Source organism: Plectropomus leopardus, chromosome 2 (assembly GCF_008729295.1).
Source record: "Plectropomus leopardus isolate mb chromosome 2, YSFRI_Pleo_2.0, whole genome shotgun sequence".
NCBI classification, from domain to species: Eukaryota; Metazoa; Chordata; class Actinopteri; order Perciformes; family Serranidae; genus Plectropomus; species Plectropomus leopardus.
Window position 1 is genome coordinate 19,588,728 of NC_056464.1, and position 15,340 is coordinate 19,604,067.

Below are 15,340 nucleotides of genomic sequence, written 5' to 3' on the forward strand. Positions count from 1 at the left end.
AGTTTTATGAGTAAAGAATTTGATGTCTTACCTGTTCCCCTTTCTTGCCGGGAAAACCAGGAGCCTGCATGATTTGAATAATACATTAAGGGCTTGTCATCACAGACAGACTGTCATTGACATTAAATGCATATCCAAAATAAAAGGACTGATAAATTATTATATGTCATGATTTTTTTTTTTTTTCTTATCTGATAACTCACACTCCTGCCAGGCTCCCCGCGCGCACCGTCGTTTCCCTGTGAACAGACAGGTGCACTTGTTCTTTCATGTTTGCTTAGAAATTCATTACATCAGATTATGAAACGTTCTGTGATGGAATCACGTTCCCATTGACCTGCTGCTTCTCGTATGATTACACTTAATTTAATCAGTCTCACCTTTTCTCCTGGCGCTCCAGCGGGCCCCGCTAAACCCTGATGACAAATGGAAAGATTCATTCACGAGAATCTATACATTTATAACAGTCAGACCATGCAGCAAATATGAAACAAAAAGGCACACTGATTAGCCAATAATACATGGGAGTAAGTCACTCACTCTTAACCCTGGTGTTCCTGTGAGCCCCGGCTTCCCTGGGTCCCCCTGTGAGACAACATTATTCAGATGACAGCACACAATCCCACTAAAAGGAAAGGATTTCAACAGTTGAACTAATTTAAATTAAAAACTGAACAAACATGGTGGTACTCACTCTCTCCCCAGTTTCACCAGCCGGTCCTCTCTCCCCCTGCAAAGAGACACATGTCCACATTCACTGATTGTTTTCAAGGCAAACTGCATGTTCAGTTACTGTGACTGTTGTAACTGGAGTCTTTCCAAGTATCGCTGGAAGATTCTCGTCTTTGATTGTTCGACTTAAGCCAGGCTCAGACTACATGAGTTTAAAAATCCTAACTGATTTTGGGAGTAGGCTGTATCACACACATTAGGAGAAGCTTCACAGATGTTCTTCTCTATAATCGTAAGCATTCACACACTACAAGATTTGAAAATAATGGCACATTATACACATAGGATATTATTAAAATTATCATGCCAGAGGACTGACGCAGTGCAACAACTTGCTATAATGTTATTAATGCTCTGCAATGAGAAAAAAACTTAAGCAGAAGGCGAAATTAGTTTGGATGAAAAAATGTTTGGGCAGATGCAGTCAACACAGACCGTGTATCCTTCAGCAAGAACTGGAGGTGAGATTTTAAATGTCAGTTTGATATCTGTCAACAGTGGTATGTTAGGTAACATTAGCCTCAAGGGCTAATATGTTTAGAAGTGCTTATATTTTAAATCCTAAATATCAAACATGTATGATATTATCAGGGCAGCCCTGATCAGTGTAAGAGCAGTTCAGGTGTTTCGAGACTGGATGTATATACCTCTCACATTAGCACATAATCTGAGCTGCAAATCAGTACTGTCCAAGGTCCCAGACTGGATTTCTCCTCTGATTTTCAGGAGGGTGATTCAAGGATAAACCTGCCCATAACTCCTGTATTCTGAACCTACCTATACTGTCAACAAAACCTGCATCTTACAGAAAAGGGTTACTGATCTCTGCGCATATGGAGTACTAATGTAAATTTAAAAATTATCATACTGTAAATGCGCTACTGTTACTTGGGATGGTTGGACTGAGAGATTCTCAATGTGCATATGTGCATTGACTCATCTCTCACAGATGGATCAGACCCCCCCCCCCAAAAAAAGAGATATATAATAATTATAATAATATTAAATAATAATATTATAATAATAACTGGGATCATAAGACCTTGAAATCTACATTAAAACCGCCTTTCATTTCAGGCATGAGCAAGTTCCCCGCAGCATATTTTTTACTGGATTGAAGAGCTGTGTCTCCACCTTTTTCATTACATTTCTTAATGTGAACTTTTCAGACCTATGTGATCTGGCTCAGCAATATAGTTCATATTATTATCCCATTTTGACTGTTTAATTTGTTGAAATTACATGTGCTTTTCTATGTGGTAAAATGTATGACTAAACCTGGTGCCACACATATTAACAAGGTCAGTTAGAATATTAAAAACCTGCACTTACACCATACAGACACAGACATCCACATACTTGACTTTCTTCACACCACTCACCCTGTCTCCCTGTGATCCAGGCTCGCCTGGCTGTCCTCGGTCACCCTATCAAAATAGAGAGCATGACAGACGTCATTCCTCCATGAACAACGTACAAAAGAAGTGATTTTCTTACCTTTTTCTTACCTTGCTACCAATTTCTCCTGGAGGCCCACGGGGACCCTGAAAGACATGAGCAAAACATGTATCTATTAACTGCATCAAGGAGGTTATATATCAGTCCTATTTACGTATGTATTTGTCTGTTGGTTAGCAGGGAATCTCAAAAATGACAAAAGAGATTTCAGTGAAAGTTGGTTAAAAGTTGGGCTATGGCCCACAAAAGAAGTGAATACTTTAAAGTTGATAGTGCCACTGTGTGGCCATCTATGAAGCACTTTATACCTTTGCTCAAAACTCCTTACTTGTGAGGAGAAGAAGAATAAATACTATTCCTCTGCCTAAAATGTATATCTATCCATATAGATCATTCATGACATACATTTTGCCACTTGATGAACTGTTTTACAAATGGTTATAGAGCCTAACTGACATCAATTCACACAATTCTTCAACTTATTGTGCCATATTTTAATGGCATTTACACAAAGTAATTTTGGGAGAACATGCAAAATTTGATGGCATTCTTCTTAGGCACTGCTACAGCATCACAATGAACTCAAATGACCTCAACATAACAGCTATTAGTCTCACTTGAAACTTTGTATAAATCTTTTTTTTGTGCAAATTGTAGAAGTCAAAGATTTAGGGGATTCTTCACAAATCAGTGTAACTGTCTCTTACTATATGATACAGATCTTGATCCAGAATTTTAAAATGGTGATTGGTATGATAAGGATTGTGCAGACACAGCAGAGGTATGTGCTATCAGTGCTATCTAGTATTTACTGTATATATATTGCGTGAAATCTGGATTTTTCATCATGACATCAGTAATGTAAAATTGCTGTGTGTTCACCGTACCCTGTCCCCAGGCTCTCCTTGCCTGCCTGGAGGTCCAGCCGCCCCATCACCACCATCACCCTGAAAAACATCCGAAAACCATTACTCTGGGAAAAACACCTCACATGTTCAAACACTCATACCATTTATCAGTCTGCAGCTACCTTGTCTCCTTTGCTGCCTTGTGGTCCTGCTGGCCCTCTAAGACCCTGAGCCCCTGGAGGTCCTGCAGCACCCTGATAATAAAAATGCAATTAGCAAATGCAAAATACACCCTCACATCCACTCCGAGTTCATCTGCAAACTAAACATGTCAGCACGTTGGCAGTGATTGACAGCGCTTACTGGGGAGCCCTTGTCGCCCTTCACGGCCACCCCGCTGCCTACTCCTGGAGGTCCCTGTCAGCAAAGAGAGATAAGAGCTGAGATCATTATGCTCGCAAGGTCCTTGGGATATTTCTGCCGTGAGAGGGCAAGTTGGTGATGATGTGACTCACCCTGTCTCCTGGGCTGCCCCTGTCTCCCTGCAGAGCGAGAAAGAGAGAGGGGGAGAGAGGATGCTGAACATTGTTTTTGGGAAACATTTCTCTATGGTAACACAAGACACTGACATGCTTTTTGCATATACACACTTAAACAAAGGTTGATTTATTAACATCCCATCTTTCTTTTTACTCCATATAGAATCTTAGCCAACAAAATGACAATGCAGTACCAGGACAAAAACTAAATTATCGTCATGACAGAAATAATCGAGTGAATAAAACTGTTGTTTGATGTAAAACTTATTTGGTGAGAGTGAGAATCAATACAAATACTAAAATATTTAACAGTGTGATTCATGTGACTTTTCTGATATGAACTAAGAATAACATCCATCTAAATTATCAAATATCAAAATTGGGTATTGCAACATGCAGAAAAGAGTAGTCTTTGTGAATAAGTTATTGAGATCTTCATAAAAAACAAAAATTTTAAAATTAAAATCATACATTAAAAATAGCTCTAAAATCTTAGCTTTCCTGGCACATACAGTAAATGCTTGAGCCTCCACTCAAGAAATATATAAGTGGCTCAATGCTACCACCAAGTGCACAAGTTTAATAATCACAGTTTCATGTTAGAGCTGTGGTTGGGGCCAAAAGATCCCATTGGGAATTCATTAAGGTCTCTAAAGTACCTTGAGAAATCTAAGGAAAGTTTTTTTTCTTGTTTATAGTATGAGGGAATGTAAATGAAAGGATGTATCGAGGAAGTATGAATTTTAAACAGTGATTTCTGAACTGCTTCTTTTACTACAATAATCTGAATTGATTTGAAGCTGAGTTTATGACATAATTAACATAAAATTAAAAATGACAAGATATCTCTATTAATTAAAGGAGTTAAATTATTTACTGAATAACCTGATGTCAGTTATGTCAGTATTTGGAACAAATGTATTTTCATTAGAAACTATTCAAAGGAATACTTCTCCCGCCATCCCCAAATGACCATCACTTTTTGTCATGTTTTTATCCTGTATGTTGTCAGTGGTGTCTGAAAACTAAACTGTTGAATGGTTGCCTTTCACTTTATACTGCAAACTTAATCTACTGTACCTACGGGTACAAATAAGGTAACCTGAAGCTAAAGCTGAACCTGATTACTTACCTATTGTTACATTGAATTGGTGTAGAAAACTTTGCTTTTCTAAAATGCCTCCACAGTAAACAAATAATCAAAAATCATATTTAATTCTTGATGAACTGGAGTCATAGGGGTCCATGCTTGGTCCACAACAGCAAAACTATACCAAGACATCTGTTTACAAACTCTCACACAGCTCGTGCTGTATAATCCAAGTGTCATATATCCAGTAATATGCTCAGTACTTCCCAAACACATGCATTTTCACTATAACTTTTTTAAAGGGTTAGTTTGTAAAAAACAATAATAGGTAGACTGGCAGCTCCCATGTTCAGCCAGGTAAAGTTACTCCTTTTGTTAATGGAGTCTGACTTTAAAGACAGCGAAGATAAGTTTCACTTTAAGTTCAGTTATAAATAGAAGGATTTAAGCTAGAATGCACTACTGAGCATACGTTAGGGACCTACTGAGCATTCGACTGGTAAATGAGACCTAGATTATACTACATGAGTTGTGTGAGAGTTTGTAAAGTGGAGTTTTGATATAATATTGTTGTTGTTAAAAATAGTTGACTTCAATACATCAAAAGATTCTAAGTTTTTGGTATTCTCTATTTATCGTGGAGGCATGCAAGACAAAAAATTTTGTTTAAGAATTAAAAGTTACACAAGGTGAGTAACTGATACTCAGATTATCATTTGGGGGGGTGAGGTATTTTTTTGGGAGTTTAGAGTACCAAAGTTACTTTCTAAATTGAGTAAAAACGGGAAAAAACAGAGAAGGTGACTGACCTTGATGGAGAGTCCTGGTGTTCCTGGTATACCTGGGCGACCATCCTGACCAGGTGTACCCGGCACTCCAGAGGCACCTTTGGTCCCGTCACTGCCTGGTCGACCTGGAGTACCCTTAGCACACAACACAGACACTGATAAGTATACAGAAAAAAGTCCAATGAAAACATATGGACATCTACACATGTCCTTTCTACTGCAGCTGGACTTCACTTCATGGGTGAGTGTGTGGGGGGGGTTGTGTGAGTCAGGCCCTCTTAGATAAATGTGACTTTACAAAGCAAATTTAGGATTTTGTTCAAAGTCACTCCAGTTTGTTTCTTACCGGTATTCCCGGGATACCTGGCTCTCCTTTCCTTCCTGGTAGACCCCCTCCTGATATAGAGCCAGGTTCACCCTGAAGAGCAAAGCACCGTGAACAGACACACACACACACTTCACACATCACTTTGTTCTGCATTGCTTTCAAACTGGCACAAAAAATACAAATACTTGCGAAGTGGGCTCGGAAAAAGTTGAGAAATAATCAATCAGCTTACCCTTTCACCTTTACTGCCCGTTGGCCCTTGTGGCCCTGTCCCACCTGGTTCACCCTAAAAAATAGAAATCAGTTATGAGACACTGTACTTCAAATTCAGATATCCAACTAAGAGCTCTGCAGGTCAAGAGAACGAGTTACTTACTGGATCTCCTCTGATTCCAGGCAGGCCCTGCGAACCCTGCAGATACAAAATCAACATAATTTTAGTACCTCTACGCTAATATGACTACGTTTTGGTGCCTCCCACAGAGTGTATATAAAAATGGTGACATGACAGCTCCTCAAATGTAAAGCTGAAACATCTGGATAGCCCCCTGGTGGCTGGCTGCAGTATAAGTTATCGCCTCTGGCCCATCCAAATTTTCCCAAAGATGGTTTCTGTCATTTGGGTAGTTGTTATCATACTGATGTATATTATATTGAGTATTATTTTTTTCTATTACGCTTGGTTTCAATTATTATTTTTTTGTGCTATAAAAAGGGGGTGTGACATAATGATTGATGTAATTAACTCTTGATTAAGACAGACAAGTGTATGGCTGGGACCTCGATACCCTGGCTTTGATTGCCAATACCTGCCTATGACGACTCAAACGTCACCAGGGTGAGATGCCAGCAGCCGGGATATTATGGCTTCATTTTCATACAGTGGGGGAAATGTAGACACACTGTCCATCTTTATATTCAGTCTATGCCTCTACTCACCGGGACCCCTGCACTTCCAGGGGAACCTGGTCGTCCTGGCAACCCTGGACTTCCATCAATTCCAGGAAAACCCTAAACAGAAAAAAAACTGTGCATTACATCGGTCCTCATTAGCGAAGTTGGTATAGTTTCAGTGTGGCCTTGGCTGCACTCACTCTCTCCCCCTTTTCTCCTTTCACCCCCCCTGTGCGGTCAACAGGAATAGTTTGGCCTGGTGGACCTGGGCGTCCTTCAGGTCCCCTTGGGCCTTCCCTCCCAGGCAGACCATCACGTCCCTATATCACGCGCACACACATTTGAACACTACATTAGTATGCAAAATCAATACTACTTTTGACAAGTCAGTACATTGCTGTCAACAGGTCAGTGTTGATAACTGACTCACAGGATCTCCCTTGCGTCCATCGACACCATCTCTGCCTCTTTCACCCTGTAGAGTCAAAAAAAAAGGCACTCTAATAGCTGAAAATACAAGTTACAAGACAAATGGTGAGAAATTTAACAACTCTCTGCACTGTACCTTCTCCCCACGCTCTCCCCTCTCACCCTACAAGATATTGGAAAGATTAAACTTGGATGTCATACTGTATAACTTCAAGTAGGGTACATTCAACAAGGCTAGAGTCTGTCTAATAAACTGTCATTATTACCACAGGTTTAATGACTTAAAAATGTCAAGAACTCACCTGAGGGCACTGAACGGTACAGTGGCTTGGACCTGGACCTACCTAAACAAAAGAAGGACAGAAACATTAGCCTGAGATGAGAGAAGTTTTAGTACTATATCATCCTTTATTACAGTAATTACATCCCTTTCTATTTCCATTAAAAAAAAAAACGCAAAATACCACGAGCAACATTTGTCTGCACCTGCGTCCAAATGTTACATTTGCTTGTAAAATAGCAAGATCCCTTAGTGGAGAGTCACAATATCGTTAAACACAATAATTAGAAGACGTGTTGTTTGCTTTTGGTCATTACTATGTGACTTGTAAAAAAGATCACGCCATGCTTGAAAAACAAGATTATAAACAAAACATGTTTTTTTTATCCCAGGTTTCTTCTTACGTCTGGTATTCTGGCAATGCCACAGAGCAAATCTGCCAGTTCAGTGTGTACACTGTCCAACTGGGCTGCATCACGGGCATACAGGATGTTCTGGGTGCTGCCGTCCGTCACCACCTGCCGCAGCTCCTCTGTATTTGCCTGGCCTATACCAATTGCTAACACTGTCACACCTAAAAGAAAACACACACACACACACACACACACACACACACAGAGCAACAGATTTATTTAATGGAACAGAGGCAGATTTTGGGATCGGTATTAGTCACGTATGGGGAAGGGTTGCCTGTGTAAAAAAATTTTCCATATAGTTATGGTTCTTGTAAACTCAGAAGACTAAATTGCCCCGATGAAGTCACTGTTCATCATCCGTTGGGTGCAGGTAGTTACATCCTACCAGGTTAAAGCAAGCCCTAAGTTTCATCCCAAAGATGACTGCATTGTGACTGCTTGTTGGTTTGCTCCAGCACACCTGTAGCCCTGAGACTGCTGGCTACCCGAGTCAGGTTGTCAGCTGACTTTTTGTCAGCGATGATGACAACAGCACCAGGGACCCTTGGTCTCCGTCCAGCTGAGGGGGCCAAAAGGTACTGCCTGGTGAATGTCACTGCGTCACCTGCAGAGGGAGACAGACAATATAACATCTCCTACCACACACATACCGAGCAGCAAGTTCATAACAGGAAATGTATCAGAAAAAAAACTGACCAATGTTATTCCCAGGGCTTTCATCAAACGGTGTAGACTGGATTTCTTGACGAAGTGAGTCCGACCTGCTATGGCGATTAAGCAGGAACCATATTTTGGGTCTGTAGCCATATACTACAACACCCATCTGAAACAGGCAGAAAATATTCAAAATGTTTGCAGCGGACGGATAAACAGGACTGTGCCAGCAGATTCTGTGAGCTAACAGTCTTGTACCTTTCCATGCCCTGCTTTAAACTTATTTTTAAAGAGCTGTACCTGTGAGTCACGGGGTCCAATAGTGTTCAGTGATCCTGCTGCACTTGTGAGGAGTGCACGCAGAGGCCTTGCTAGGCTAACCCGATCGGTAGATGCTGGCACAAGAAACACTGCATCTAGACGGCCACCCACACACACTGTAGACAGAGAGGTTTGGAGTCGTAAGTAGTAAGTAAGTACGTTTTTTACACGTATGGTGAGTATATGAAAGGATATGTGTTGGTGTGTTACCAGTGCGCTCATCTACAGAGCTCTCTGTTCCCAATCCAGTTTCAAAGGTGGGCTGCACTGTGAAGCGATAACGACGGCCCAAACGCAGCCCAGTTACCTGGTAAGAGCTGGACGCAGCAGGGAGTGTAACAGACAAGCCTCGACCAGTATCTGAGAAATGTGAAGAGTTAAAATGGTAGGACTGTAGATCAGGCCTATGAGTCTGAAAGAAATTATTTATAAATCACATAATAGTAAGTTTTACCTGTCTCATCTCTCCAGCGTAGAATATATCCGGTGGCACCTGGTAGTGGAGTCCAGCCAAGCCGCACTGAATCCCGGGTAATCTCCGCCACTCGTAAAGTCGTGGTAATTACTGAAGGAGCGGGGGTGTAGGCACCAGCTGTATATCGAGACGCAAATAATCAACATGGGCATTCAATGTGACATTTCATTTAACAGATTTGTTCATTAATTTAGTATATGGTGCATTTCTATTATCTATAATTTGCATGTTTCAAGGTAAGACTTGACAATATACATGATATTACTGAGGCCTACAATGTAATATGTGGTATGTTATGTTTCATTATATTAAGAATTTTTTTGCACTACATTGTCTTCAAATACATCTAGTGCTAGTGTTTCCCCTATAACTGTAATCAGAACCACTGCCAGGCAGTGTTATGTTTGCTATTACAGTCAGACAGTCACATGTCTGTTACAGTATCTTATTAGCTGAAGTCAGTTTAAGAGGTGATATTAAGAGGACCAGTTACAAACAGGCTTGTTAGTGAATGACATGCTAAAGTGCTGGCAGATTTTATTAATTTAACTAGACCAGCAAATATTCGGTTAAAACAGATCTGTGATGCTGCTTTGCCCTTATCCCCCGTGCAGCAGGTAACAGCTAAACCAGCTTTAAAAGTGATGTATTTTCTTTTCTTCAATAAGGGCCGTGTGGTGGATCCAATTCATGGCAATGTGAAAGTGGTTCTTGTCAGTTTCAAAAAGACATTGATAAATATTTCGAAAAGTAGCCTAAGTACCCCCCATTCAGCCCATTCACCAGGTCAAAGCAGTCAACCTACAGTCGAAGAAACACCAGGTAATGTTTAACCATTCAGTTCTATTAAGGAGAATTTAGAGTCAATGTTTTACTTTCTACAGTCTACACACTTTTGAGGATTATTTAAACGTGTGTAAACCTTGAAATATTGTCTGAATATGGAAAGACAGGACTCACGTGTTGTGACTCTGACAGACACTGGGTTTCCCTCTCTGTTTTGAACTAAAGCCATGACCTGAACCTCATACTGGGCTCCAGAATCCAGCCGGTCTAAATCCACTGCTGTCACATCTCCGCCCACCAGCTGACTCCTCTCTTCACCACCTGCAGCAGTATATCATTGCAACAGTGAGTAGAGTAACACAGTCTGAAAACATCCATCACAGGAGAAAACTAACTTTTTATTAAAGTCTAAGTTTAACATGATATGCACATTTTAAGGGAATACTAAGACTTTGATTGTTGCACTAAAGATTTGAGATCTAGATAAAACATTTTTATCACAAAAGTGAAACTGAACAGCAATATATCTACCGTCCGTTCTCCTCCAAGACACTCGATAAGCTGTTGCTCCCTGCACACCAACCCATGTGACTCGGACAACCTCTCCGCGGGCCTCCTGGACTTGTAGTGACGTCACAGTGCCCACCACAGACTGATCTGACTCTGAAGGTTGAGACAGTAAAACTATCAGTGAGTTTTTCTGTTTTGTACTACCCTCCTGAAAGCCAATTTTTTTTTGGCAAACGCAACAATGTGCATTTGACAGATTCAGTGTGGTACCTGTTCTGATATTCAGGGTGGTAGGACTACCCTCTCGAGAGCCAGTAAGTGAAGAAACTAACACAGTGTAGGGTTTATCAGGCTGTAGTCCATCAATGGTGAAAGATGTGACATCAGCGGCCAGGTTACGAGTTGTTTCAACTCCTGCACCAGCAAAACCGAGCACAGAGATGGAAATGTTTGTTTCTTTTCTCCAACTTCAGATACATAAGGATAGAAGAGACTGAGAGCCAAATCACTACCAAAATCTAAACACAAAGCCTTACTAGTATTTATATTGTATCTGGATACATTTTGTGCATGTAAAATATTGAGTATTAACAATAAAGTTTGCATACCATCATCACTGCGCCAAGTGACCTTGTAGCCAGTTGCCCTAGGGGAAAGTGACCATGAAATGCGTATCCTCTGGGATGTGACGTCAATGATGCGAAGGCCAGACACCGATCCACCGTGGGGATTGGTTCGACTAGACAGTGTGACCACCTCTCCAACGCGCTGATCAACCACAGGTGCAACACCAATTACCAGCGCCTCATCTGGCTGCAGGCCATCTATGGTGAAGGCTGTGGCCTCTGCTCCCAGAAGACGAGACTGCTCTGCACCTGCAAGGCAGAACATAATATGATGCCATGCACACAAAAAAACTGAGTACTGAGTAAAGACATAAAACTTCAAAGTCTGCTTCAAAGTCTGCTGCTACCATGAAATAAGATCTAAAAATACAGATTTTACATTGATGTTGATGTAAAAGACAAATACAATAATACAAGATAAAAGTATAAACCTGCAAATACATGACAAAATGTAACACTTACTGCTGCCTTGTCTCCAAGTAACCCTGTAACCTGTTGCTCCAGTAGCAGCTGTCCAGGCAATTCGAATTCTCCGACTGTTTGCATTTGTCACTCTGAGGTTCGTCACTCTGCCAGCACCTTGCTCTGAAATAAAAGGCATTACAGGGCCTCGTGGCAAAATTCAAAGTAGAAATCTTTTAAGAAAGCAAGCCTGAGTATTTTATGTTTAAGGGAAACCACAAGTACACAGAGAAAAAGCTGCACACCAACAATTCCTGCTAGCTATCGATTATTTCTACATATTCACAAATATGTAGAAACAAACTGTATGTTGGGCAATTGTGCTTTCATTTAGATATCTATATGTATACCTATTACACTAATACAGTATTCATGAACAGCATTTTAAAAAGATCTGGTAATGTCATTATCGCAAAATTAATAAGGTACTTTGATCACAAAGTTATTTTCAATTGTCAAAAAAAAATCTGAAACAAATTAAGCACGGAAAGTTAAATGAAAACAGTAGAGGAAGAATTGCATGAAAAATTAAAACAGATTTGTTTTTTCATCTGCTTTTCAGAATTGCCAGTTTTCAGAACAGGATAACAGGATGAAGCACAGTGTCTCTGCACAACCATAAACTTTGAAAAATGCTGAAAGTAGCCACAATGGCATCACCGACTGGCTTATGAAGTCTCGAGTTTGGCATTTTGGCCTTTGCCATCTTGGATTTTTGGAGCCATAATAGACCCGGGGTGACCATATTTGTGGGAGAGGATGGAGCTGTGGAGGATCTGACTCAAAGACTGTGGTAATGCATTGCAGCTAATCTGTCACTCCAAGCAGACACACTAATAAGTGGGCTGACTTGTGTAAATTAACCCCCCCACTTGACATGAATGTTGAAGTTAGCTATAGGGACCAAAACTGTGTTTTCTGTACCAGGCTGTAAATGTATTGTTTCTGCTGTGAAGCTGGGCATTTTAACATGGGGGTCTATGCAAACTGACTTTGTTTTGAAGCCATCCTCAAGTGGACATTCGGTGAACTGCAGTTTTTGGCACAATCCACAGCACTGGATTCATTTCTTAGCCTTGGTGATTGCTGCATGTGCTCACCCACCTGGTTTGATGTAGACAGTAACTGGGTCTCCTTCATTTTCTCCCACCAGCGCTGTAACACTGATACCATAAGACACTCCCACTGACAAGTCTCTGAGGTCAAGGGTCGTCTGGTTGCCAGGGATAACCCGTATTTCCTCTGATCCTACTGACATGACATAAAACAAGCAGAGAAACTATTTTCGCAAGCATATTTCCATTCATATTTGGGCAAAAACATCTAAATGAATGATAAAATAATAAATAAAAATCAGTCAGTGTACCTTCTTCTGTGTTCAGGATAATGATACGGTACTGTGTGGCCCCAGCTACACCCGTCCAGCCGAGTCTGACAGTGCTACCCAGAGACTCCACAAGTCTCAGGTTGGACACCCTCCCCACTGGCTGCTCCTCTGCAGCATCAGATGATTAGAAAAACAGATACAAGCAAAAAAACTTTTACACAGATATCTGCAGGAAAACATTTTTGAAGAGTTGGAATTCAACCCGAGCGCATTTATAACTCAAAAATCAACCCAAAATGAATGAGTTTTGTGCCCTCAGGCTGAGTTACTGACCTCTAGATGTGGTAGAGACAGGTGTGGCCTCCTCACGACCTTCAAACAGGGTGTAAAGGGTGATGATGTATTCAGTTTTGGGCTGAAGGCCTGTTAGCTCATGGCTGGTGGTGGTTCTAGGAAAGGTCAGGCTCTGGACACGGCCTCCTGCAGACAGAACGACGATCTCAAATCAGTGGATTCATCTTCACTTTACCCAAAATATCGGTGTCCTACCACCTGCAACTTAACCATGGAGTTGGCTTTTTATGTGGCTATATTTCAGTCAAATCATGTGGTGATAAATCAATGATAGAGCACACAGCACAACACTGGTGTCTATAATAACACAAACAAGTTCAAATAGAATCTGCCACAAGATGAGAACTACACTATGCACTTTTAAAGCTTGACTTTGGATTTGTTAGCACATAATCATATCACCATCATTTCTTGTAATCATAATAACATGTTCATGTTGCACAGCTTTTCTTAAAACTACAAAATGTTTTAATGCAACCAGAAAAAGACTACAAAAAGGACAAGTAAATTTTTGAGCATTTGCATCTGACCTTCCCCTTCCCTCCACTCCAGGCGGTACCCTCGAGAGGACTGAATGATTCTCCAGGTGAGGCGAATAGAGGAAGGGCCAGTGGTAGCTGCTCTGAGGACCTGCTGCTCCTGACGCTCTGAGGGAAACACATGTTATATCTTAAGCATGTAATTATGTAATATGACACAGAGCCCATCAATACATCAATTAAACGTTTTAAGGGCAGGTTCACACTTTTTCAAATCTGTTTTAAAACAATATTGAAACGCTTAAATGTACACTGAAGGTTTATTGGTTGCTCTAATTCTTTCTGTCGATGTCGGCCACAAAGAGATCCCTTCCTAAAGTGATGTCGTTATAAGTGACAGAAGTCCACAGTCCCTCTTCTGTGAAGTCCAACTCAAGTTAATTTTAGGCTTCTACACTGGTCATATCAAGTTGGTATTGAAAAGATTGGCTAAGTGGTGGAAAGAGATCACAATGAGGCCAATGTAATTGTAACTTGGAAGTTCACATAACAGGTGAGGTTGTGAAAATAGATGACAGGAAATCATCTGTTCCTGCTACAGTGCTTACCTTTTGTATTTTCCTTGGTTTAAAAAGGGTAAATGGCCAAAAAGAGCAGCCCCGCCTTGCCTTTGCTAGTCTGACTGTGCCCTTGCAGTTTACTTGTGAATTAGCAGATCTTACACCCTGCTGTTGCAAAACTGTTGAGCTTTTAAGGATTTGTTGCTTTAACTCATGCAAAGTGTATGCATGCACTCAATCCAAAAACGAACTGTACAATATCTGGCTATGTAAGTGCAATCAGGGGCCCCCCCCCCCCCTTCTCCATCAGACCACACTGATGTAACTTAATAGCCAAGCAATAATTAATAAAATAAGCAGGTATCCACCATAGCAGGCACAGGTAACAGAGTGAATCCCTCACACGATAGCACCCTCAACTAAAAATGTATTTTTAATTTCAAAGTGTAATGTCAAACTCATTTTCCCAATCAAACTAATTAAAAGCACTCACTTCCTGTTTGGAACTTTGGACTCGTGACCAGCAGGTAATATAGATGAGAGCTTATTAACAAACATGTTAACTGAAGTCAGATATAATAAATAAATCAATCTGAATTTACAAATGAATGTGCAAAGTGGTTACTCCATTCAGAATGTGAATGGTGATAGTATGCATACTGAAATGACCTGATGTGACTTATGAAGACAGCATGCTGTATCCACATGTGCCTACCATGCCAACATAGACTTGGCTACACAACCCAGCAGAACAACGAGTACTACAGATCTGTTCTGCAGGCAGGACAGAATAAATAACAGAACTACAGCAACCAAAATGTGCCTATTCAGTGCAAAACCTACTCTGATTGAGCACATGTCAGCTTGGTGACAGAGTTGAGTGTTACCTTGCTGAGCCATGGCTGAGGGATAGTAACACAAAGTGGTAACTTGCTATCAAAAAGCCTATAACTTTGTAAGACCCCACAAACCCCATGAATGCAT

At 40.8% G+C, this 15,340-nt stretch overlaps 1 protein-coding gene across 1 annotated transcript in view; it reads right to left on the reverse strand.

The window, feature by feature from the left end:
- col7a1 (collagen, type VII, alpha 1) overlaps positions 1-15,340 on the reverse strand; it is an 83,851-nt gene that overhangs the window by 51,095 nt on the left and 17,416 nt on the right. The window contains 35 exon segments of the mRNA XM_042504140.1: positions 32-64; positions 204-239; positions 381-416; positions 541-585; positions 695-730; positions 2,115-2,159; positions 2,241-2,276; positions 3,078-3,137; positions 3,221-3,292; positions 3,402-3,455; positions 3,554-3,580; positions 5,477-5,590; positions 5,802-5,873; positions 6,016-6,069; positions 6,160-6,195; positions 6,723-6,794; positions 6,878-6,997; positions 7,108-7,152; positions 7,243-7,269; positions 7,409-7,450; positions 7,791-7,960; positions 8,263-8,406; positions 8,499-8,625; positions 8,757-8,893; positions 8,988-9,137; positions 9,232-9,369; positions 10,213-10,359; positions 10,570-10,701; positions 10,819-10,962; positions 11,157-11,423; positions 11,637-11,759; positions 12,741-12,884; positions 13,003-13,131; positions 13,297-13,443; positions 13,848-13,964. Of these exon segments, the coding sequence (XP_042360074.1) occupies positions 32-64; positions 204-239; positions 381-416; positions 541-585; positions 695-730; positions 2,115-2,159; positions 2,241-2,276; positions 3,078-3,137; positions 3,221-3,292; positions 3,402-3,455; positions 3,554-3,580; positions 5,477-5,590; positions 5,802-5,873; positions 6,016-6,069; positions 6,160-6,195; positions 6,723-6,794; positions 6,878-6,997; positions 7,108-7,152; positions 7,243-7,269; positions 7,409-7,450; positions 7,791-7,960; positions 8,263-8,406; positions 8,499-8,625; positions 8,757-8,893; positions 8,988-9,137; positions 9,232-9,369; positions 10,213-10,359; positions 10,570-10,701; positions 10,819-10,962; positions 11,157-11,423; positions 11,637-11,759; positions 12,741-12,884; positions 13,003-13,131; positions 13,297-13,443; positions 13,848-13,964 (3,278 nt within the window).